Source organism: Geotrypetes seraphini, chromosome 4, assembly GCF_902459505.1.
Source record: "Geotrypetes seraphini chromosome 4, aGeoSer1.1, whole genome shotgun sequence".
In the NCBI taxonomy this organism is placed as follows: Eukaryota; Metazoa; Chordata; class Amphibia; order Gymnophiona; family Dermophiidae; genus Geotrypetes; species Geotrypetes seraphini.
The window spans coordinates 285501321-285528432 of record NC_047087.1 but is presented as its reverse complement, the minus strand read 5'-3'; the positions used below and the strand labels follow the sequence as shown (position 1 = coordinate 285528432).

The following is a 27112-nucleotide window of genomic DNA, read 5'->3' as shown; positions in this document are numbered from 1 at the left end:
TAGGCGGAATGCCTATGATGCACCCATTCTCCACCTACTGGTATAGCCCATTTGCTGTTACACAGCATGTGACTAGTGTACCAGTTTTCTAGAAAAGCACAAGTGTGCCTACTCTATAAATTAGTGCATGCAATTGGTTTCCTAAATTTAGGAAACTTTATAGAATTGACCTTTGCCCCAGGCAGACATAACTTGTGAGCCCATTAGGGACAGGGAAAGTACCTGCATATAATGTCTATATCTAGTAGTGTTACAGAAATGATTAGTAGTACAGGTACAAGATCCTTCATCCAAAATCCTTGGGACCAGGCATATTTCAGTTTTGGGAATTTTTCAGTTTTCAGAATAAGTAGAATCTGCATCTTTCTTTGCCATTTTCTAGCCCTCCAACCTTTTCTGCTTCTCACTGCCACCCTGGAATCTGCAGCTCTCCACTTTCCAGCCCTCTGACCTGAATTGCGCAGAGATCAGGAGAAACACTTGCACTTGTGTTGGTTTCAGTGTGTGTCACTTCGGGAAAATTACTTCCAGTTTGCGTCAAATTTTGGTTTTTGAAACTTTTCAGTTTTTGGAATTTCAGACAAAGGATCTTGTACCTGTAGTTTTGTAAACCTTAAAGCTTGTACATATGAGTAATTCAATAATTTATCTACCTCAGTAGGAAAGAAGAGTTTTCAATACATTTTTGTTTTATTTTTCAATACAGTCCCCTGATAGCTCAATACACTTCATCTACTTTTTCTGCAATAACTTTAACCCCTTTGAAAAAAATAATTCTGTTTGACCTTCAAACCAGGACATCACAGCTTCCTTAATGTCTTCATCACTTGAAAACCACAGTCCACGGAGAAATTCTTCAAAACTCGGAACAGGAAATAATCCAAGGGAGCCAGGTCAGGACTGTAGCGTGGATGGTTCAGCTGCTAAAACCCACATTCTTGGATGGCAGCCTGTGATTGTTGTGACACGTGTTGTGATGCCTGATGTGTTTTCCTCATCTTTTCTCCAATCTTTTCACCAATCATTGTGTTGGTGTAACTCTTCTCGGTTATGGTTGTCTCGTGTGGCAGAAATTCTAGAAGCAAATGTCTCATCATCCCAGAAGACGGTTGCCATGACTTTGCCTGCAGAATTTTCTGTCTTGAACTTTTTTGGGGTGGGGATAACTTGTGCTTCCACTGCATTTACTTCATTTTGGATTCAGCATCTCTGTGATAGACCCAAGTCTTATCTCCAGTCACCAAACGATGAAAAAATTTCACTTGGTCTTCACGGAGCATCTCCAAGTTCTCCTGACAGCACTGGAGCCGTGTGGCCTTCTGACATGGTGTTAGCATTCTTTATACTGTATTACTGTAAACGACTCGAAAAGAAGGTGGACAAACTTGAAACGGTAGATCAGGCATGGTCCCTACTGAAAAATACTATCACAGAAGCACAAGATCTCTACATTCCGAGGATTTCCAAAGATCGGAGATCAAAGAGCAAAAGAGAACCGGCATGGCTTACCAAACAGGTGAAGGAAGCCATAAAAGAAAAGAAGGACTCTTTCAAAAAATGGAAATACATAAAGACAACCGAAGCCTGGAACAAACATAAAGATGATCAGAAGAAATGTCACAAGGCGGTGAGGGATGCAAAACAGGAATATGAGGAAAAAATAGCCCAGGAGGCCAAAAACTTCAAGCCCTTCTTTAGATACGTGAAAGGGAAAAAACCTGCAAAAGAGGCAGTCGGACCCTTGGACGACCAGGGAAGAAAAGGGTACATCAAGGAAGATAAACAAATCGCAGACAAACTAAATTCCTTCTTTGCGTCCGTCTTTTACGAAGGGAGGACACCTCAACAATACCTGAAGCGGAGAAAGTGTTTGCAGGAGAAATAGAAGACAGCCTCACCACAGTTGAAGTGGACTTAGACCAGATATACTATCAGATCGACAAACTAAAAGTGACAAATCCCCTGGACCGGATGGAAATTCACCCGAGAGTCTTAAAGGAATTGAAGGTTGAAATCGGAGAGTTATTGCAAAAACTTGCAAAACCTGACAATCAGAACTGGACAGATACCGGACGACTGGAGGATAGCGAACGTCACCCCAATTTTCAAAAAAGGATCGAGAGGGGAACCGGGCAACTATAGACCTGTGAGTCTTACGTCTGTCCCCGGCAAGATGGTTGAAGCACTGATCAAGGATAGCATGGTCCGGCACTTGGACGCACACGACTTGATGAAACCCAGTCAACCACGGATTCAGGAAAGGGAAATCATGTTTGACGAATTTACTCCAATTTTTTGAGACCGTGAACGAGCAAATTGATAGTGGGAAGCCGGTGGACATAATATACTTGGACTTCCAGAAAGCGTTCGACAAAGTTCCACATGAAAGACTTCTCAGGAAACTACAAAGGCCATGGCATAGAGGGGGATATACAAAGATGGATAGGCAAATGGCTGGAAAACCGAAAGCAGAGAGTGGGCATAAATGGGAAGTTCTCCGACTGGGAGAAAGTGACTAGTGGTGTACCCCAGGGCTCGGTACTTGGGCCGATCCTTTTTAATATTTATATCAATGAATCTGGAGGAAGGAACATCCAGTGAGATCATCAAGTTTGCAGACGATACAAAACTATGCCGGGCGATCAGATCGCATGAGGATAGAGAGAAACTCCAGAGCGACTTGTGTCGGTTAGAAACATGGGCGGAGAAATGGCAGATGAAGTTCAATGTGGAGAAATGCAAGGTAATGCATTTAGGAAATAAGAATAAGGAATACGAGTATACAAATGTCAGGTGCAACTCTGGGGAAGAGTGAACAAGAAAAGGACCTGGGTGTACTGATAGATAGGACCCTGAAGCCGTCGGCACAATGCGCGGCAGCGGCAAAGAAGGCAAATAGAATGTTGGGCATGATAAAGAAAGGAATCTCGAGTAGATCGGAGAAAGTTATAATGCCGCTTTATAGGGCAATGGTCAGACCACACTTGGAATACTGCGTCCAACATTGGTCTCCCTACCTAAAGAAGGATATAAAACTGCTGGAGAGGGTGCAGAGACGAGCAACAAAACTGGTGAAGGGTATGGAAAAACTGGAATACGAGGACAGACTTATAACACTAGGATTATTCTCCCTTGAGAAAAGGAGACTGCGTGGGGATATGATCGAGACCTTCAAAATACTGAAAGGAATCGACAAAATAGAGCAGAGAAGATTATTTACGTTGTCCAATTTGACACGGACTAGAGGACATGTAATGAAGCTAAGGGGGGACAGGTTCAGGACTAATGTCAGGAAGTTCTGCTTCACTCAGAGAGTGGTTGACACCTGGAATGCCCTCCCAGATGAGATTATTGCGGAATCGACCGTCCTAGGCTTCAAGATCAAACTAGATGCATATCTCCTTAAGAGAGGCATGTAAGGATATGGTGGACTATAAATTACGACAGGTGTACACCTGGCAGGGCCTCCGCGTGTGCGGATCGCCGGACTTGATGGACCGAAGGTCTGATCCGGAGATGGCATTTCTTATGTTCTTATGTTCTTATGTTCTTATTACACTAACCTCGGACATGCACAACTTTTCATGAATTATTTTCCAAACTGTACCTGCCAAGATGCCCATTTCGCCAGCTATTCGGAAAATCTTAATTTGTCTGACAAAATTAAATCCTTGACTTTCTTGCATATTTCTATGGAAGTTGTTTCCACAAGTCATTCAGTTTGAGGGTCATCTTCAGTGGACTCATCATAAACTGCAGTCATACGTTCAAGGATCTTCTTTGGCTTTTTCCCTTCTTTTATGAACGGTGCTCCAAATCTAGCAGTTTCTTACTTGATTCACATGAGGACTCTCCTGACATCCTGTCTCTTGGAATGATAGACTTGCACTGAGCCACAACTGTGCTTGAGTAATTTTTAAATATGTTACAACATGCACCGACTTGTTTCAACATGCATGCTATTTTTTTTTTTCATACTCAGGTAGATAAATTATTGACCACCCCTTCTAGCTACCAATTTCTTCCAATGAACATGTATGAGAATTGGTGTAGTATTTGTAGCAAAGTAGTTTTAGAAATATTTATAGATCAGCTAATATAGGTAGCCAAAATTTCAGGTATATTTGTGAGGAATTTATTTTCTGTGCAAATCTTTACTGTTATTGAAAATTATAATTAACTGGACCTTTCATCTCAGGCAATTTTTCTTTTTAATTCTGCTTCTTCTCATTTATTTCATTATCCAAACCTCCATCACCTGAAGATTTGACCACTGGGTTTCTCTACTGTGCAATACATTTCCCCCATTATCTCCCTCCTCTTTACCCCTTGACCTTGACCCCCCCTCAGAAAATGACACAATCCTTTTCATTCTCTCATTTTACACTGCCCACTTCTTCTCATATCTCATGCATTATTTCATCCCTAAACCCTTTGATATTTTTAAAAGTAATTCTCTGAGCTTCTACTCCCTTTTGTAACATTAGTGCAAGGCCAGCCGAAGGGAGACTGTAGGAGCTGTGCCTAGTCCTGAGCACATGGTAGCAGAGTTCTGAGCACATGGCAGAACAGTGAGCGGAGAGTGTGCTAGCAGGAAGAAGCAGAGAGAGGAGCAGAGAAGGCGGTGCTAGCAGGGGAAGAGGCGAGAGATAACTCCGCCCACCCCTGACATCACCAGCCAAACTCCCCCCATATAAGGGGACGAGCCAACAGCAGAGAGTTCACAGTGCAAGGCCAGCCGAAGGGAGACTGTAGGAGCTGTGCCTAGTCCTGAGCACGTGGTAGCAGAGTTCTGAACACATAGCAGAACAGTGAGCGGAGAGTGTGCTAGCAGGAAGAAGCAGAGAGAGGAGCAGAGAAGGCAGTGCTAGCAGGGGAAGAGGCGAGAGCTAACTCCGCCCACCCCTGACATCACCAGCCAAACTCCCCCCATAAAAGGGGACGAGCCAACAGCAGAGAGTTCACAGTGCAAGGCCAGCTGAAGGGAGACTGTAGGAGCTGTGCCTAGTCCTGAGCACATGGTAGCAGAGTTCTGAGCACATGGCAGAACAGTGAGCGGAGAGTGTGCTAGCAGGAAGAAGCAGAGAAGGCGGTGCTAGCAGGGGAAGAGGCGAGAGCTAACTCCGCCTACCCCTGACATCACCAGCCAAACTCCCCCCATAAAAGGGGACGAGCCAACAGCAGAGAGTTCACAGTGCAAGGCCAGCTGAAGGGAGACTGTAGGAGCTGTGCCTAGTCCTGAGCACATGGTAGCAGAGTTCTGAGCACATGGCAGAACAGTGAGCGGAGAGTGTGCTAGCAGGAAGAAGCAGAGAGAGGAGCAGAGAAGGCGGTGCAAGCAGGGGAAGAGGCGAGAGCTAACTCCGCCCACCCCTGACATCAGCCAAACTCCCCCCATAAAAGGGGACGAGCCAACGGCGCGCAGCGAAAGCGAGCGGCAAAGGCGCTCGCCTTAGCGTGAGCGCCTTTGCGAAGAGCCTTAAGAAGAGCCAAACTACATAAGACAACGATACCTTAGGGCAACAAGCGGACCTCTCAAACACACTATCCCTTCACCCTAATCGTACAAGCTCTCATACTAACTCACAGACAGCAACCCTCTCAGACATCTCAAACTCTCAGTCTCTCAGACACCCTTATCTTTCAAGCACTAGATACCCCAATCTTCCAACTCTCAGACACCCTAACTTTCAAAATCTCATACCTGCTTACAGACAGATTTTTCTAATTTTCCTAATTCTCTTCCTTACTGACAGGCAGATCTCAATTACAACTCAGCAATGGCAGGGAGGACAAGAAGCGCGAAGTCTACAATCAAGACCAGTATTCCAGTCGCTATGGGGATCCAGGAAGCGACCACGGACTGCGTGCAGAAGGAGGAAGACCCAGGACGGTGGACAGAGGTCTCTGTGCAGACCGAGACCATCCCTCAGCGCTACACTACAGTCTCTACACAGACAGAGGAGGCTGCGCAGCTGGATGGAGATCTCATGCAGGAACTAAAGAGCCTCAGGGAGGAGGTGATACGCCTGAGAAGCATCCGAGAGGACGAGGCCTACATCGACGAAGTCGTCCAGGAGCTGTCCCAAATCACCGAGTAGGCCCATGACAAGTCCATCCTCGAGACACCCAAATCATCAGCTTTGAAACCAACAATTGGGATACAGGAAATGGCTAGCGGCACTGACTCCTGGCAGCTGGTGACCTCCTCCACGGGCAAACATAGGAGACCCCCCCCCCCCCCCTCTTTTTCAATCTCTTCATCTTCTCCTTCTTCTTACAAACAGGGCAGCTATACATCAACCCCTCAACTCGCCCTGCGGAACAGATTCCAGATTCTTCAGGAAGGAACTGCCGATGAGGAACAGGAGCAGGAACAGGAGCAGGCCCAACACCCAGCTCCATCTCCAGGGACAACTGACCGGCTCCCCCCAAAGAAGCGCAGAGTAATAGTCATCGGGGATTCCATGCTGAGGGGCACCGAGGGACCAATTTGCAGACCGGATATGCAATCTAGGGAGGTCTGCTGTCTGCCTGGAGCCAGGATACGAGATGTCACCGCCAGTCTGGATAGACTACTCACGCCCCGAGACCACTTTCCTATGCTTCTTGTCCACATAGGAACCAACGACACTGCCAGGAACACACCGGAGACCATCACCAGAGACTTTGGAGCACTGGGTGAGAGGCTGAAGCAGACAGGAGCGCAGGTGGTTTTCTCATCGATCCTCCCAGTTAGAGGCAAGGGAAGAGCCAGAGATGAACGTATCCTGAGGACGAACGAGTGGCTACAGGGATGGTGCCGGGATATGAACTTCGGATTCCTAAACCATGGGGAAGCGCTACAAGGACTTCAGGGACCATACGGACTCCATCTGACCAGTAGGGGTAAGAACGTCTTCGGACACCGACTAGCCCGCCTGCTTCACAGGGCTTTAAACTAGGTAAGTCGGGGGAGAGTACCCATTCACATATTAGTGCAGAAAGGAATTATCCCGATGAGGTGAGTCGAAACTCCGCTTCCATGTCCAAGGTAAGTACCCACATTGCAAACAGTTCTTTGGGAGTCACACTGACTCGGGTAGGATACGCCTCACAAGGACTTAGCAAACACAAGATATGGAGGGCCATGTATGTCAATGCACACAGTTTAGGTAACAAAATTCTAGAATTGGAGGCTGAAATAAGGAATGCTGACCTAGATGTGGTGGCAATATCTGAAACTTGGTTCACGGACTCACATGGGTGGGATATGGCTATACCGGGCTACAATCTACTTCGTCAGGACAGAGAGGGCAGGTTAGGAGGGGGGGTAGCTCTATACATTAAAGAGGACATCAAAACCACCAGGATCACAGATGTCAAGTACACCGGGGAGTCCCTCTGGGTAAACCTGGCAAGAGGCAGAGAAAAATGCCTGTATCTAGGTGTGGTTTACAGACCCCCAAGACAACTGGAAGACATGGACGCAGAATTAATTGAAGACATAGAGAATATCACTCTACGAGGAGAAGCTGTACTGCTAGGGGACTTCAATATGCCTGATGCAGACTGGAACTCATTTTCAGCGACAACCAGCGGTAGCAGGAGGCTCTTAACCTCCATAAAGGGAGCACGTCTCAAACAAATGGTAATGGAGCCCACTAGGGCCCAGGCGATCCTCGACCTGGTACTCACCAACGGGGAAAGCGTTTCAGAGGTCTCAGTAGGAGATACGCTAGCCTCCAGCGACCACAATATAGTATGGTTCAACCTTAGGAAAGGCTTCCCTAGATCAAACACGAAAACAAAGGTACTCAATTTCCGGGGCACAGACTTCGCACGCATGGGAGATTTCGTCCATCAGACGCTGCAGGACCAAGCGGAGACCGATGATGTAGAAGCTAAGTGGTTAACACTGAAATCAACCATACATGAAGCAACTAGCCGCTTCATAAAATCAGTAAATAAACGACAAAGAAACAATAAACCCCAATGGTTCACCGCGGAGATCTCGCACCTCATTAAGGAGAAGAAAAAAGCGTTTCTCTCCTACAAGCGCACGGAGAAAAGAGAGGCAAAAGTAGAATATAGGACCAGGTCTACAGCGGTCAAAATGGCAGTTAGGGAGGCAAAACTTCGAGTGGAAGAAATTCTGGCAAAAAACATTAAAAAGGGGGACAAATCCTTCTTCAGGTATATTAGTGACAGAAAAAGGAACACAGGCAGGATAGTACGCCTTAGAAGACCGGACGGAAGTTACGTGGAAGCAGATTCCGATAAAGATGAACTACTGAATGAATACTTCTGCTCAGTCTTCACCTGTGAGGCACCGGGACACGGTCCCCAGTTGAAGGCAACACAAAGCACAGAAGACCCGTTTCAGAATTTTGAGTTCACACCAGGTGAAGTTTACAATGAACTGGCAAGACTCAAGGTGAACAAAGCCATGGGACCAGACAATTTGCACCCAAGAATGCTCAGAGAATTGAGCGATGTCCTGGCGAAACCGTTGGCTGAGCTATTCAATCTCTCCCTAAGTAAGGGGAAAGTTCCCCTGGACTGGAAATTAGCTAATGTCGTTCCTCTGCATAAAAAGGGTTGCAGGGCAAAGGCTGCGAATTATAGACCGGTGAGTCTCACATCAATAGTGTGCAAACTCATGGAAACACTAATTAAAAGCAAATTGGACACGATCTTGAATGAAGGGAATCTTCGGGATCCCAGTCAGCATGGATTCACCAAGGGTAGGTCCTGCCAATCCAATCTCATCAGCTTCTTTGACTGGGTAACAAGAAAGTTGGACTTGGGAGAGTCTTTGGACGTCGTGTACCTGGACTTCAGGAAAGCTTTTGACAGTGTCCCACACTGCAGGCTGCTAAGCAAGATGGAATCGATGGGGTTAGGAGAGACACTAACTGCTTGGGTCAATGAATGATTCAGAGGGTGGTGGTTAATGGTACCCTCTCTAAAACATCGGAGGTGACCAATGGAGTGCCGCAGGGCTCGGTCCTGGGTCCACTCCTTTTCAACATATTCATAGGGGATCTGACTCAAGGGCTTCAAGGTAAAATAACACTATTCGCCGATGACGCCAAACTATGTAATATAGTAAGTGAATGCAGTTTACAGAATTATATGGCACAGGACCTGCTTACATTGGAAAGTTGGTCCTCAACCTGGCAGCTAGGCTTCAAAGCTAAGAAATGTAAGGTCATGCACCTCGGAAGCGGAAATCCATGCAGGACGTACTTCTTGAACGGAGAAACTTTAACTAGGACTTCAGCAGAACGAGATTTAGGAGTAATCATCAGTGCAGACATGAAAACTGCCAATCAAGTGGAGAAGGCTTCATCTAAGGCAAGGCAGATATTGGGTTGTATCAATAGAAGTTTCGTCAGCCGAAAGCCTGAAGTCATAATGCCGTTGTACAGGGCCATGGTGAGACCTCATCTGGAGTACTGTGTGCAATTCTGGAGGCCACATTACAGTAAAGATGTGCGCAGAATTGAATCGGTTCAACGGACGGCCACCAGGATGATCTCGGGGCTCAAGGGTCTCTCGTACGATGAGAGACTGAACAAATTGCAGCTCTACACTCTTGAGGAACGTAGGAAGAGGGGAGACATGATCGAAACATTTAAGTACCTCACAGGACGTGTCGAAGTGGAAGATGATATTTTCTTTCTCAAGGGACCCTCGGCCACAAGAGGGCACCTGCTCAAACTCAGGGGCGGAAAATTTCATGGCGACACCAGAAAGTATTTCTTCACAGAGAGAGTGGTTGATCATTGGAACAAGCTTCCAGTGCAGATGATCGAGGCAGACAGCGTGCCAGACTTTAAGAATAAATGGGATACCCATGTGGGATCCCTACGAGGGTCAAGATAAGGAAATTGGGTCATTAGGGCATAGACAGGGGGTGGGTAAGCAGAGTGGGCAGACTTGATGGGCTGTAGCCCTTTTCTGCCGTCATCTTCTATGTTTCTATGTTTCAGTGATGACCACTAGTCTTCTATCTGGACATTTTCCTGAAAAAAAACAACTGTTGTTCTTCCACACTATAAGGACAATAAGAATTCATCCTCCTCAAACTACTGACATATATCTAAAATCTCCCTTTCATCTCTAAGATAGTAGAAAAATTAGTCACACAATAATCGATAGACTGATAGACTACTTTAGACAAGACATATGCAATCCGTCCACATCAAACTGGTTTTCACACTCATAATTCCATTGAACATTCACTTTTAGGATTTTATAACTCTATCAACCTTTTTTCACAGTTGCAACAGAGATGTATTTCGAATCACCCTTGTCCTCTCTGCTGCATTTGATCTTGTTGACTGCAGTGGAGGAGTAGCCAAGTGATTAGTGCAGTGGGCTGAGAACCTGGGGAACTGCAGCTCCTCGTGACTCTGGGCCAAACAATTAACCTTCCATTGCCCCATTAAGGACAGAAAAAAATGCCTGCATATAATAAATGTAAACTACTTTCATTGTACCACAGAAAGGCAGAATATCAAATCCCCTCACCCTTAACCAGCTGAGTTACCACACGTTTGACTCATTCCATCCTCTTTCAATGTTTAGCCAACTTAAATGTTTGCAGTATTGCCTTACATTGTTTCAATCCTAACTTACTAATTACTCATTCATACGTTTGAATCAATTCCATAACATCACAAGTAAAACCATTCAATTCAGGTGTACCACATGAATCTATCCTCAGTCCAATCCTGTTTAACATTTTTTTGACCCCATTGGCTTTACTTATTCAATCAGATGACATTCAGATTTTGGTTCCCTTAAAATCCTCTTTGCTTGACAAGATCACTGATGGGCTGGTCACCAATCACATGAAATTAAATCCATCAAAATCAGAAGCCATTATCTTCTTAGCTAAGGTCTTTTTTCCTTCTTACCTCCCCCCCCCCACCCCTCAACCTCCTATAAAACACGGTACTGCAGTTCCTTATAAGGAAAAAGTGAAGATCTTAGGAATCACTTTTGACAATTTATTATCCTTTTGTCCTCAAATTTCAAATGTTATTAGTAAATGTTTTTGCACTTTACGACAAATTTGTTCTATTCAATCTATTCTTGAATCCCCATCGCTCAAAACTCTTTTACTTACTCTAGTTATTTCAAACTTGACGGTTGTAAATCTCTTTATTGTGGTCTACCTCTTTCTCCAAAACAAGTGTGTTTTTCACTCCATGCTAACCTTCCAAGGAGTGACAACCTGAAACGACCAGAACAGAATCCAACTACACTACATTCCGTAAAAAACTGAAAACCTTCCTCTTTGATACATAAACACTCAGATTTCCCTCTCTCCTCTTTCCTGCCTAAACATCACCCCTCTCTCTTCCCCTCCCTCCTCTCCTTGCCCCTCTCCTTTTCCCCTCTCTTCTCTATGCAAGTCACCTTGAGCCTGCATAGATATGTGTGACACAGAAATAGAAGATTAGATTAGATTACAACTTGTACAAAATGCGGCAACAAAGCTACTTTACAATAAGAAAAGATCTGAATGTTACCCCTCTTTTTCAGTTTGAACATTGGCTACCAGTGACTTCTCATTTCATTTATAAATTTTTTATTATCAGTTTCTAAGTCTGGCACTCAGGAAATCCTTCATTCTTAGTTTATCTACTCATAACATAAATGCCTACATGAACCTTGCAGTCTTTTAACTAAAAACTTCTCAAAATCCCATCATGCCATCATATCTGGTTTGATACTATTACTACTTTTAAATCTTTGTTTAGTGCTGTGGCCCTTCCACTTGGAATAGCTTTCCTCTCTCCCTTCGCATGGAACCCTTGTTCTTAAATGTTAAGAAGGCACTCAAAACCTCTCTCTTTAACATAGCACACCTTTAACCAGGACAGATTTAGGCATCACCCTGTTATTTCTAACCCCTCTCCCTCTCTCCTTATATGGTTCTTAATGCGAAAGATTATAAATTAGGCTCTTCTCTTGTATTACATCCGTCATGTATATATCTTGTCACCCCTTAATTAACCTGTAACATTTTATAAACCTCGGTGCCTTAATTTTATTTTTTTTCTTTTAAATAATTGCTATTTTATATGTAACTGTAAACTGCCTTGATGTTGTAATTATGATTCATAGTATATCAAGGAATAAACTGTAAACTGTATACTTACCCTGGGTATTATAATAATAATAATAATTTTATTTTTATATACCGCTATACCAGAAGTTCAAAGCGGTTCACAACATAAAAATTAGTACATGCAGTGTGAATAAAAATAACATAAAAGTTACAGTAAGTAAAATGAAATGCAGCAATTAAAACATAATAAATAGCTAAACATAAATAATAGCTAAAGGGTCAGAAAATGTGAGGTGTATTCATTCAAGCCCCTGGAACATATATAATACCTGTAGATGGCAGAATTGGGGAAGCTGCCTGGGTCATAACTGACTCGTACATGCCCCTGGTACAATTCCACAGCCATATGGTCATTGTCTCCATTGTAAAGCAGGATTCCATTATCTTCTGCTGTTGATACCTAGATGAATGGAAAAATCATATGAAACTAAACCTTCATGGAACAAAGTAAACACAGGTCCGGATTCTAAAACTGGTGCCATTAGGAAGGCACCAGTAGGCGTTCTACCGGCACCTAAGTTGTTTTAATTGGCTATTAACTTAATTGACAACGCTGTTGAAAACCAATTAAAAGAGAAAAAAAAAGTAGGTGCCATGAGATGCCTACAAAACATGGCACCAGAATTGCGTCTACAGAGACACTTAGAAAACATATTTATGAGAATGATAATTAACAACACATTTACATGGGTGTCGCAAGTAAAAGTAAATGTGTTGTTAATTATCATTCTCATAAATATGTTTTCTTTGAGCCATCTCAACTGACAACTTTTCTCTCAACTGCATCTCTGGAGAAAGAAAGTGCTTAGTTTAAGTAAGGGTGCTTTAATCTCATCCGACTAGTTATTGTCTGGTTTAATATAATTACTTTGATTCGCCTATTTCCCTTCTTGGATCCGATTGAGGACTTGAGTAGAAATTTATGCTTATATTTGATATTCTTTGATATATGTTTTCATTTGTATTAATTTCTTGCTAAATTTCCTTTCTGTACAAGTTGTATGCTTGAATATATTGAAAAATTCAATAAATATTAAATTAAAAAAAAAAAAAAAAAGAGACACTTAGGACCTCTTCTATTAAACTGTGCTAGCAGTTTCTAGCACGGGGAGCTGCGCTGAATGGCCCACGCTGCTCCCGATGCTCCCAGAGCTCCTATGAGCGTCGGGAGCAGAACGGGCCATTCAGCACGGCTCTCTGTGCTAAAAACTGCTAGCACAGTTTAATAGAAGAGAGGGTTAGTGGCACCAAATGTCAAGAGAGGTGTAGTTATGGGCACCACTAAGCATGATTATACGTTAAAGGCAGGTGGCATAAATGTAGGCCTGAAAAACACTGGTCTACATTTCTGGCACCTACCTTTGACATAGGGAACGTTGCCAGAGGTTGTGGTAAGAGCTGATAGCGTAGCTGGTTTTAAGGAAGGTTTGGACAATTTCCTGTAGGAAAAGTCAATAGTCTGTTATTGAGAGAGACATGGGGGAAGCCATTGCTTGCCCTGGATCGGTAGCATGGAATGTTGCTAGTATTTGGGATTCTAGAATCTTGTTACTCTCTGGGATTCCGGAGTCTTGCTATTCTTGAAAATTCTGTATGGAATGTTGCTACTCCTTGGGTTTTGGCCAGGTACTAGGGACCTGGATTGGCCACCGTGAGAATGGGCTACTGGGCTTGATGGACCATTGGTCTGACCCAGTAAGGCTATTCTTATGTTCTTATGATTCTGAAAATGACGCCATAATCAGAGTTAATAAACACCTTTTACTATTCAGTTTTTCTGGAACCTCAGGCCACCACTCAGAGCTCAAACTCGTTCATTGCTCTAAGCTTTATGTGGAAGCTCCTCATCGGATCCTTTTATATTTTTTTAAGCCTCTTTTTGCTTTTGTAATTTGTTTATGTTTTTTCTTAAACCATTTTATAATCAAACTTAAAGCTTAAGACATTAAGCAATACTTAGCTCGATCTTGTGGTCTTTGGCTAAGGGGGATTTCATACCAACATGTTTCGCTAAACAGCTTTGTCAAGGTTTAACCCCTAGAATACAGCAAAAGCCAAATTTACCATCTCAATAGAAACACCACTAAATATTAACTTTACTAGAGTGCCCCATTGTTACGCTTACCTTTCAAATTTACCGCCAAGACTTATGACTTAAGCTTTAAGTTTGATTATAAAATGGTTTAAGAAAAAACATAAACAAATTACAAAAGCAAAAAGAGGCTTAAAAAAATATAAAAGGATCCGATGAGGAGCTTCCACATAAAGCTTAGAGCAATGAACGAGTTTGAGCTCTGAGTGGTGGCCTGAGGTTCCAGAAAAACTGAATAGTAAAAGGTGTTTATTATCTCGGATGGTTAAGATCACTGTCGAGTTTAAGCAGAGTACTATTGAAAAAATCACCTTAAAAAATACTATAATAATAGTTGTGCATAGAAAGCCATAATCAGAGTGACACACAACCGGAGCTGTTTTTCAAGCACCTGCCAATTACAGCGCCACTTTCAGAATCCACGCCTTAAGGGGCAAATTTATAAGTGGGCACCTTCAATTAAGAACCCTGAGGGTACATAGTAGTCTGTTTGTACTGTATTGGGTTTTTTTTGGTCTGGAAATAGATTGTGTATGTTCAGTTGTAACCCATCTAGGTTTTAGGTGGGAAATAAATTTTTTAAATAAATAAATAGGAAATGATATTTCTAAAATATTGCTCCCTCTATACATGCTGACAAATACACATGCAATCTTTTCTAAAATACTACTGGAACTGAGAACATCCTGATCTAGACATTTTAATCCTGATTTCTACCTTCTGTGTAAAATGGGCCTTTAACCCTCTCATTCTATAACTTGACACCTACACTCAAACGACGAGCTCACATGTAAGTTACAGAATATTAGCTTTTACATGCATGACTGTTACAGTTACACATAAAAGTGCTGACTGGGTGCTAAATGGTATTCCATGTCTCTAGCATGCAATTCACTTATTGCAAAGGGGTATGAAGAGGGGAGGCACTTTACACCTACTACTGACATGGCATAAGTGGGTAGGCCTAAACATAGGCACGCAGATGCCAACTTACGCTAGTATTTTATGATGGAATCCGGGTGCCCAGATGTCATTACAGAATTAGCACTCAGCATGCTGCATCTAGTTGCCAAATTTGTAATGCCCAGTTATAGTACTGCCCCCTAAATGGATAGCATCAGCACAGTAACTACACTATCCATATATTTAGTGGTGCTGAACATACAGAGTTAAGCTGGCACTTACCAATTGCATTACCTGTTATGGGGCAGGATATGGGCACAAACTCTACACTGCAGTTAGTGCATAGTACTTTACCACACACTGTCGATGTTGCAGTTAGGAAGCAGTATTTGTGCTATAAATACACTTAACGTGCAGATTCTTGCACTTATTAAGTGTCAATTTTTTTAATTTAACATGACAAATGCACAACTTTATGATACTTTAATAAAAGGGGTCCATACCAGAGAATATTTCAAAGAGTAGGGACTTGGTTTCTAGTATTTCTTTTCTTTTCTTTTTTTTAATATTCTTTATTCATTTTCAAAATTACATTAAGTGTAAAATATATTCATTCACAGTAACAATAAATATATCACTTATAAACAATCATTGGTACATTATATAAATTTTATCCCTTCCCCTTTCCCATCCCTCCCATCCATATCTTCCATTATTATATAATATATATAATAAGAAAAATACCCCCTCCCTATATCCTGAACTGATAATTAAAAGGGAAATAATTTTACTTAATCCTTACAATATTTTGTTAATGGTTTCCACACATCCTGAAATTTCTTAAAGTATCCCCTTTGTAAAGCAATAAATCTTTCCATTTTATAGATATGGCATAAAGAATTCCACCAAAAGTTATAATTTAATCTCTTCCAATTCTTCCAATTATATGTAATTTGCTGAATGGCAACCCCAGTCATTATTAGTAATAATTTATTGTTGTTAGCAGAAATCTGACTTTTTGCTCTCATTTCCATACCAAATAAAACAGTATCATAAGATAATGCCACTGGGTTATCTAATAAATTATTAATTTGGTCCCAAATTGATTTCCAAAAATTCATAATATATGGGCAATGAAACAATAAATGATCTAAAGTTCCTACTTCTAGATGACAATGCCAGCATCTATTAGACAAAGAACTATCTAATTATTATTTTATTTTCTAAAAAATCAGTTATTACCGTATTTTTCAGACCATAAGACGCACCCACCTGTAGAGGAGGAAAAACCAAGAAAAAAATATTGGAGTTCAGAATTTTTTTCTTCTTGGTTTTTCCTCCTCTACACGTAGGTGCATCTGGTGCTGGGAAGCCTGCAGCCCCCCTCCCCCCGGTACCTTTTTTAGTGGCGGTAGTCCAGCCTTTGTCTTAGAAGAGCGACGCACAACACAGGAGCGCGACCTTTTGCTTCCTGCCTGGTCCTGAGCCACTCTGTGATTGGCTGTAGTCAGTAACTGACTGCAGCCAATGAGTTGTTGGTAAAAAGTTAAGGTCGTTTTCTTCTAACTTTTTCCTGCAGCCTTTTCAGCACTTCCAAATAGTAAATTTGGTTAACTGTTTGTCCAGTTGGTACAAATTCATAATGAACAATTTCTCTGGTATCAAAATAGATTAGCAACATTGTTTGACTTTGATGCTTTGTTTCAGGGACATATTGGTACACCCATGTTTCATCACTAGTGATAACATGACCCAAAACTCTGTCTTGCCTCTACAAAAGGTCTTGGCAAACTTTGACTCCCCTTTGCTTTTGTTCATCGGTGAGCTACTTCGGGACCATTTTTTGCACACACCTTTCTCATGCCAAGATTTCAGTTAAGATCTTCCTTTTTCTCTATCGATGTTTACTTGGTCTGCTATGCTTCTCAGTCTGCTTACCATTTTGACACACAACTCGATAAATTTTAGCAATGTTTTTGTTAGTTTCTGCTCGTTACTGGCCACCCTGATCTTTCTTCATCAGTGATGCTTTCTCCCCCCTCAGAAAAACATTTAATCCATTTGTATACTGCTGTTTTCTTCATAGCATTATCCCCATAAACTTGGACTACCATGTCCCTGATTTCACTTCCACTCTTGCCAAGTTTAACAAGAAATGTAATTGCTCTAATTCAAGTTCCGACATTCTTGCAACAGCACACAACAAGCAACAACAATAATGAACACCACTCAGTAAGAGACCACCACATACTAACATGAACATAGCTGTGAGACACTGATATACCAAGGTTATGAAACCTTACTGAGTTGTTTGTTCAGTGCTATCAACGTAGGTTTGTGAACTTAACTGTCAGACCTCGTACATTGAACTGATAAAACATTATACTCACCCAACCTTATTCCTCTCGTTCCATGCTACATAGGCAAGTATCTGAATGCTCATTACCTCTTTCACAACGTTGTTTGCTTCAGTTTCCTCCTTTGAGTTCAATTAAATTGACTTCGCCTAAAAATAGAGCTTTTTGCTATCCTGGATCCTTTCTATGAAACTTCTTACCAGTTGAAATGAGTATCATCACTACTTAAGCTGAATTTCATAAAGCGTTACAGGCCCAGCTCTTTGAAAGGAGCTTTGGCAATTTTGTAACTTGAAATGTTTTGACATGGTTTATATGATTTTTGTATTATACATATCTTTTTTTTTTATATATCCATTTATTCTTATACATCATACATTATGAATAATAATAAAGACTTTGCCACATTTTAACAACAAAGGAAATATAGAATTAGGTATACGGAGCTCAAAACTTAAAATTGCTCAGTCTTATATAGTCCACATATGGACTTTTTATTGTTAAGCTTTTGTGTTTCTGTTTAATGCTTTAATTGTATTATTATATCTTTTGTACTACTGTATTATCACGTTGTATTTCATTTATCATTATAAGCTGCTTAAAAAACCTTATCCTATTAAGCAGTATACTGCCAATAAATTCAATCAAATCAAATTAAATTAAACAGTTCAAGAAGGAAAGCATTTAGAAAATAAGCAGATCTTCAATAGTTTAGGAAGGGCATTTCAAAATCTGGGTACAATACCCGAGTCCTATCCTCCACGCTCAGCTATCTATATTCAGTCACAGCAGACATTCTCAGCAACACAGAGGATGAGCTATATGGAGATCTACTGGGGGCCCAAAGCTCTATCAAAGAAATCACATAGTCAGGGGCCAAGTGATTCAAGATCTTAAAACCAAAACACAATACTTTAATTTCAGTTCTCCCAAACAGAGTCAGCCAGTGCAATCCAATTAAATAAGGAATGATATGCTCATAACTGTATATCCTCTGAAGATGATTACATTACATTACATTAGTGACTTCTATTCCGCCTGTACCTTGCAGTTCTAGGCGGATTACATCAGAAGATAACTGGACATTTCCAGGAAAATTACAGTCTAAGGGGCTGGTTACATAATAGATCTTGGCCACTATATTCTGTATAAGTTATAACCTAGATAACCCAAATAAATGATATTCCTAAAATCAAGACAAGCCATTATCACTACTTGCATCACCCTTCGCAAATGATAGATGTCACTGCAAAGCTGAAGGATCTTCCAGTCCCCTGTCCTTATGCAAACAAAAAGATCCAAATATGCTTTCAGTCAGAAGTGAAATGAATTTTGTTATCTTTTTTGTATGTGTGTGTGTGTTCTGTACATATATAAATAGATAGATATAGATATTTTTTGTTGACTTTTATTTCCATTTCTTCTGGACATTCCAAAATAAAAGGCAGATTTTCACAGATATCAAGGACAACTAGAACTGGTGACACCTTTCCTGACTCATTTGTCTTATTCTACTCTTGCTAATAATTCCTTTGCTAGGCATGAGAAGCAGAAAAGAAGGATGTACAATTAGGAGGCAATTCTATAAGCTGGTGCCTCTATTTAGGCATGCTTTAGAGCAGGGGTGTAAAAATGTCGGTCCTCGAGTGCCGCAGTCCAGTCGGGTTTTCAAGATTTCCCCAATGAATATGCATGAGATCTATTTGCAGGCACTGCTTTCATTGAATGCTAATAGGCCCTCAAGGTCCGACATTTGACACCCCTGCTTTAGAGCATAGCACCTACTGCGGCGGCGGCGAAAAGGGTGAACAGAATGCTAGGAATGATTAAGAAGGGGATCACAAACATATCGGAGAAGGTTATCATGCTGCTGTACCGGGGCCATGGTACACCCCCACCTGGAATACTGCGTCCAGCACTGGTCGCTGTACATGAAGAAGGACATTTTACTACTCAAAAAGGTACAGAGAAGAGCAACTAAAATGGTTAAGGGGCTAGAGGAGTTGCCGTACAGTGAGAGATTAGAGAAACTATACCTCTTCTCCCTTGAAAAGAGGAGACAGAGGGGACATGATCAAAACATTCAAGATAATGAAGGGAATAGACTTAGTAGATAAAGACAGGTTGTTCACCCTCTCCAAGGTAGAGAGAACGAGAGGGCACTCTCTAAAGTTAAAATGGGATAGATTTCGTACAAACGTAAGGAAGTTCTTCTTCACCCAGAGAGTGATAGAAAACTGGAACGCTCTTTCGGAGGCTGTTATAGGGGAAAACACCCTCCAGGGATTCAAGACAAAGTTAGACAAATTCCTGCTGAACTGGAACGTACGCAGATAAGGGTAGACTCAATCAAGGCACTGGTCTTTGACCTAAGGGCCGTCGCATAAGCGGACTGCTGGGCACGATGGACCACTGGTCTGACCCAGCAGCGACAATTCTTATGTTCACACATAACTGCCACTTAACTATTGAATAGTTCCCACCTTCCATTGCCCCAGGTACAAAATAAATATTTTAAATAATCTGTAAACTGCTATGACTGTAACCATGGCAAGGCAGTATATCGAATCCCCTTTCTCTTTCTCAATTATTGGTGCCTTTGATGCACTCAGTGAACCTACAATATCTACTAAGCGTAACATAGTAACATAGTAGATGTTGGCAGATAAAGACCCGAATGGTCCATCCAGTCTGCCCAACCTGCGTAGGGATTTTTTTACTTATGTTTTTCTACCTACCTGTAATGTAATATTTGCTCTGGGCCAGTTCTGTAAATCTGTAAACTGCAGGTATGTATCCCGATCCACAAAGTTGACACTCAGAAGCTTTTCACATTTAGATCCACCAAATCCTGGAAGGCACTGACATATAGCACGGTTCCCCAGGTCAATACAATTAGCACCGTTTTGACATTCTGCCAATTCACAGGGGCTTGGCAAGGCTAAGGTTCGTGATGGTATTTCACACAGTTGACCACTGAAACAGATAAAAAAGAGAAGGTGCAATGTGATAGGCAGATAACTTCCCTCTTAGGGCCTGATTCTTCATGATGTTTTCCATGAACACAAAATGGGAGAAAAGCCTTAGAGAATAAGATTTTTTTTTTTTTGTATTTATGCATTTTTAAACTAGTCATATATCACCCCCACCCCCTTTTACAAAGCCGCGATAGCGGTTTTTAGCGCAGGCCAGCACGCTGAATGCTCTGCACTGCTCCCGACACTCATAGGAACTCTATGAGTGTCAGGAGCAGCGCTGAGCATTCAGCGCATTGGTCTGTGCTACAAACCGCTATCGCAGTTTTGTATAAGGGAGGGATAATGACATAAGAAACTAGGACATTTCATGATGTGTTATACATAAGCAAGAATTCAAATGAAATAAAAATAGTATGTAGTCCAAATACAACCATCTTATAAGCAGAAATAGAAAGAGAACCAAGAAAGAAATTTGGAGCCAAACTATAAAAGAAAATAAATGGAAAAGGGAGAGATCTAATAGTATTACATTATGTATCTGACTGATCAAAACTCCTGCACTTTGCCACCTTCAACTAACTCCAGCCCTTTCTACCCTGGATGCCAAAAAAGAGGAATAAGATCAAAGAAAACCTTTGCATTATTAGGGTTAAAGAACATTATTAATCTCTACATAACACAAGGAAATCTTATTTATTTGTTTATTCAATTTTCTATACCGTTCTCCAAAGGGAGCTCAGAATGGTTTGCATGAATTTATTCAGGTATTCAAGCATTTTTCCCTGTCTGTCCTGGTAGGTTCACAATCTATCTAATGCATCTGTGGCAATAGGGGGGATTAAGTGACTTGCCCAGGGTCACAAGGAGCAGCATGGGTTTGAACCCACTACCTCAGGATGCTGAGGCTGTAGCTTTAACCACTGCACCACACACTCTGTAAAATTATACCTGTAGATATGAAGTCCTGATGCAAAGCCAAGAATTTCCTCCTTTTACTTTGGGTAGTTTTAGATAAATCAGGAAAATACTACACCTTAGACTAGTCTCTCAAACCTTTTTTTTTTTTTTTTAGCTCCGGCATACTAAACAGAGCAAATGTTTTTCACAGCACATTATAATTGAAATTGCAAAACCAACAAAAATTTAATTTGAGAGTTATTTATGTAAAGTTTTTTATGCTATGTATGGGTAATTGTAACAACGATGAAACTAAAATAGATACACTAGAATTGCTAATCAATGCAATGGATGTGCTTGTTTTTGAGTGCAAATTAACTCAAAATGCGGCTCAATAGTCGACCAACAAACACACATTTCATCATCAACCATCTTCAGTTTTTCTCTTTTTTTTCCATTTAATTTCTGTTAGAGCTGAAAAAGCCAAGTTTGCAAAGATAAGAAGATCCAAATGGTAACAAAGACTTGATTGCTTTGTTCTCAAATTAGGATAACTACAGCAGTAGGATCAGAACTGTTGAAGAATGAAAAAATCTACAAAGAGACCTGAACAAACTGAGCGAGTGGGCAGAAAGATGGCAGATGAGCTTCAATGTAGAGAAATGTAAAGTCTTGCACATAGGGAAAGGGAACCCGATGTATAGCTATACGATGGGAGGGAGGGTACTGGGGGAAGGCAACCTAGAAAAAGACTTGGGGGCATTGGTGGATAAAACAATGAAGCCGGCAGCGCAATGTGCAGCGGCCTCAAATAAAGCTAACAGAAAGTTGGGCATTATCAAAAAGGGTTTCACTACCAGAAAGAAGGAAGTTATCCTACCACTGTATTGAGCGATGGTGCGCCCGCATCTGGAGTACTACGTCCAATTCTGGTCGCCGTACCTTAAGAAGGATATGGCGATACTCGAGAGGGTCCAGAGAGGAGCGACTAGGATGATAAAGGGCATGGAAAACCTTTTGTATGCTGAAAGGCTGGAGAAGCTGGGGCTCTTTAACCTGGAAAAGTTGAGACTTAGAGGGGACATGATAGAGACTTATAAGATCATGAAAGGCATAGAAAAGATGGAGAGGGACAGATTCTTCAGACTAGAGGGGACAACAAAAACAAGAGGGCATTCAGAAAAATTGAAAGGAGACAGTTTCAAAACGAATGCTAGGAAGTTCTTCTTCACTCAGAGGGTGGTGGACACCTGGAATGCGCTCCCAGAAGAGGTGATAGGACAGAGTACAATATTGGGTTTCAAAAAGCGATTGGATGACTTCCTGAAGGTGAAGGGGTTTGAAGGATACAGATAGAGGGTAACTTTACAGGACACTAAATGAATGGGGATACACGTTTTAGATAAAGGATCACTTACAGGTCATGGACCTGGGGGGCCGCCGCGGGAGCGGACTGCTGGGCACGATGGACTCCTGGTCTGACCCGGCAGGGGCAATGCTTATGTTCTTATGTTGCTGTTAGTTTTCAAGGACGAATCACGTCAAAGAATGATGTTTGTCTGGGCGGTTGTATCCTTATGCACACAGATGTTCATAACATTGATAGAATCTTGCATACGTGACGTGCATGTCATCTAGTCTAGTGCAGTGTATACTCATGGAGGGAATTTTTTAAATTAAAGTAAAATTCTGGAATCTCTCATGGCGCACCTGGAATCTCTTCAGGGTACACCACTATGCATTGGCACACAGTTTGAGAGACACTGCCCTAGACCCTAAGAAATGAATCTCTTTAATGATGAAAAATCTGTCTCAACACTTAGGGATCCTTTTACTATGCCTGCGATAGCGTTTTTAGCAAGCGTAGAATTTTAGCCCGCGCTACGCGGCTAGAACTAACACCAACTCAATGCTGACGTTAGCATCTAGCGCGTGCGGAAATTCTGCATCCACTAAGTGCGTGCTAAAACCGCTATCACAGCTTAGTAAAAGGAGCCCCTAGTTTTGATCCTGCTAAAAAATGCAAACACCCCAAGTAAATTCTCTCTAATAAGATCTTCTTGAGAGATCTCTACCTTAGCCTGCATGTATAGAATTATATTCTCTCTTTCTCACAGATGACAGGAAGGCATCTTTATCTATAGGTGGTATTGCTTTAGGTAGCATTTTAAGTACATGTTCAATAGGTCCACAAGGAACATTGAAGCTCTCTTAGGGAAGTTGAGAAATCTTAAATTTAAATGCTTTGATTGAATTTCTAGTCTCAGTTTGATCCAGGGCGCTGGAAGTGTACAGCATAAAAGTCTGTGCCACCTTTTGTACTGACTAACAGTCTTTAGTTCAAGAGTTGCAGTATTGGATAGTCTGCCTCTCAATAGCTTCAATATTTGTGGCATTGTCTGTAACCTGTTTTAACAACGTTTCCTGGTGAACAGCCAGAGTTCACAGGGTAAAACCCTCCGTAGTAATAACTACAGGCTTACATCTGAAGCCCCCTAGTTACTAGCTTAGAAGTCTTAATACTTCTACCAGGTTCTTCCAAGAAGGGGGTGCTACCAAAGCAGCTTTCCACACTTTGTTGCTATACTTGTCCATCCACCTCCAAATCACTGACTATGATGTTTTCCTCAAACCAGTCACTCCCCTCCTTGGGAGGAAGCAGGAGAGATCACAATAGCTTTGGTTCAACCCTCTCAGCAGTCTGGTAGTATTGGATGGGAAAGGAGAAGAATAGTCATCAGGGCTCCATTAAATCATTTCCCCAGCAGGCTGGAGGGCCAATTCAACTTCAATCCTTGCAGTAGAGATCAGTTTTTGACTTACACTAATAGCTCCATGCTCCACAAAGTGGTCCATCAAGGTCTGGATAGAGTTGGCACTTTCAAGGGAAATTGAGAGGTAAGTTTTCACCATTGAAAAAACCCCCAGATACTCATAGTTCAGCAGGAAATGCCCCTCTCTCAGCAGCCATCTTGGATCTTCTTCCACATTCAGTCAATGAGATCTTTAAAATCAGCTTCAATTATCTTGATTTGGTTTGTTATAAATGCTTTAAAAAACACCTATTTCTAACCTTCAGAGAGTTTAAAAAACTCAAGAGAAAACTTTTCAAGTTAAAAATTAAGATTGGAGTTTTATGGAAAAATGAACCCTTTCAAGGGAAACAGGAAGAATATTCAATGTGTCTACAAAGGTAGTTTCCTCAGAAAAATCTGACAGCAAGAGTCTACTTTTTGTTAAACTGCTAGAAAAAGAGTATACAAATGGATCATGGCCCCTTCTTTGAAAGGAAGATTGGAATGCAGAGAGATTGTTCACCCTCTCCAAGGTGAAGAGAACGAGAGGGCACTCGCTAAAGTTAGAAGGGAAAAGATTCCATACAAACGTAAGGAAGTTCTTCTTCACCCAGAGAGTGGTAGAGGTCTGGAACGCTCTCCTGGAGGCTGTTATAGGGGAAAGCACCCTTCAGGGATTCAAGACAAGGTTGGATAAGTTCCTACTGGAACAGAACCTACGCAAGTAAGGTTAGACTCAATAGGCGCACTGGTCTTTGACCTAAGGGCTGCCGCGTGAGCAGACTGCTGGGCACGATGGACCACTGGTCTGACCCAGCAGCGGCAAATCTTATGTTCTTTTTCTCAGACTGTCACAAAGAAGCTCTTATTGACCAGTAACAAACAAGCTTCTACAACAATAGTATTAAAATGTGAAATCAACGAGTAAAGAAACAGTGGGAGGAAGATCCTAGGGCTGTGGGTGAGTGGTAAAGTGGTACTACAATTAGTATGGCAATCCCAAGGTACTAGATGGAAATAAAGCACCACCAACTTTGGCTGAAAAGCCCCAAGGCAATAAGGATGATCCCAAGGCACTGGCAGTGTAGTAAAACATCACCAACAGAGGATGAAAAGGATGAGAGGTTATTCCCCAAAGATTTGGCTACGATACTCAAGGTCTCTGAAGGTACTGGGGCAGATAAGATATTTTTTAGGTAAGGAAGAAATTTTATCCTCAATGGCACTTGGTAATTGCGGTCTAAGAGATGCCGCAGCCTCTTAAATTCCATATTCCAAACCCCCTGCAGGGGCTATTCATTCAGGGCAATCATTTCTTTGAAACATGATGGTGTCATCACTTTGCCGCTTCCTGCTACTTAGCCTGAGACATGCTGAGCACCACCCCATCTCCTCCATGGTGTCTTGCTCACATGTATTTTATGCCCTCTCACAAGGAGAAAAAGGCTGGCAGTTCGGCTTGGGAAATGGATTTCTGCTTTTCTCTACTTTTTCCTGTTACTAGAGGCGAGGAGTGGCCTAGTGGTAGAGCTGCTGTCTCAGTATCCTAAGGTTATGGAATCAAATCCTAGTGCTGTTCCTTGTGACTTAATCCTGCATTGCCCCAGGTACAAAATAAGTACCTGTATATATGAAAACCACTTTGAATGTGTAACCACAAAAAAGGCAGTATACAAATCCCATTCTCTTCCCTACTGTCACTTACAGGGCAGGACAGAATCTGCAGTTTAGGTTCAGCACCCTCCCTGGAATCTAGCTCAAAATGGTGTTATTTCAGAAAGTGATGCAGCATTGCCACTGTTTGAAAGGTTGTCCATTAGCATTCCTCTACTAAATGATCTTCTAAAAATATATGTAGTCTGCAACATGCAGCTCCGTACTTTACAATGCCTCTACATTACTACTACTATTAATAATAATCATTTCTAAAGTACTATCAGACATATGCAGTGCTGTACAGAGATACTCAAGAGACAGCTCATGTTCCACTGAGCTTATAGTCTAGTCCAGGGATGTCCAGGGGTGCGAGTTGATCGCGTTGCCTTTGCGATCTTTTTCTCCCTGCTGCTTCCCCGAGCCAGGCCAGGCGCGTACAAGCGCTGGACTCACAAGACTTCACCTCCGACGTCAATTCTGATGTTGGAGAGTAAGTTCTGGGCCAGCCAATCGCTGCCTGGCTGGCCTAGAACTTCCTCCCCGATGTTAGAATTGACGTCAGAGGTGAAGTCTTGTGGGCCCAGCGCTTGTATGCGCTAGGCCTGGCTTGGGGAAGCAGCAGGGAGAAATTGGCGAGGTGGCTTGTGGGAGGGGGGGGGTAGGGATAGAATCGGGGAAGTGGAGAAATCGGCACGATGGCTTGGGAGGGCAGGGGGAGAGAGAAAGAAAGAAAGACAGGCAGGGGTAGAGAGAAAGAAGGACAGGCAGGCAGGGGTAGAGAGAAAGAAAGGCAGAAATAAAGAGGGGGCAGGGGAAGAGAGAAAGAAAGGCAGAAATAAATAAATATTGGCTTTACAGACGAAGGAAGTGCAACCAGAGACTCATGAAATCACCAGACAAAAAGTTAGGAAAAATGATTTTATTTTCAATTTAGTGATCAAAATTTGTCCGTTTTGAGAATTTCTATCTGCTATCTATATTTTGCACTATGGCCCCCCTTTTACTAAACTGCAATAGTGTTTTTTAGCGTAGGGAACCTATGAGCATCAAGAGCAGCGCAGGGCATTCAGCGCAGCTTCCAGCGCTAAAAACTGCTATCGCGGTTTAATAAAAGGGGAGGAGGTATATTTGTCTATTTTTGTATAGTTGTTATTAAAGTGACATTGCATATTTTAAAGTCATCTGCCTTGACCTCTGAAAAAAAACCCAAATACAAATGAAAATTTACATTTTCTCAGCATACAGTGTGCTTTGTGTTTTTTAAAATTTTATTGTTGGTAGATCATTTTGACTTGGTCATTTTAAAA

The 27112-nt window shown here is 41.9% G+C and overlaps 1 protein-coding gene across 3 annotated transcripts in view; it reads right to left on the bottom strand.

The window, feature by feature from the left end:
* Positions 1–27112, bottom strand: part of SLIT1 (slit guidance ligand 1) — a 606757-nt gene that overhangs the window by 16667 nt on the left and 562978 nt on the right. For all 3 annotated transcript variants that reach the window (XM_033941251.1, XM_033941252.1, XM_033941253.1), the window contains 2 exons: positions 20218–20455; positions 12397–12527 (listed from right to left, as the gene is read on the bottom strand). In XM_033941251.1, the coding sequence (XP_033797142.1) occupies positions 12397–12527; positions 20218–20455 (369 nt within the window). The remainder of the gene's footprint in view (positions 1–12396; positions 12528–20217; positions 20456–27112) is intronic.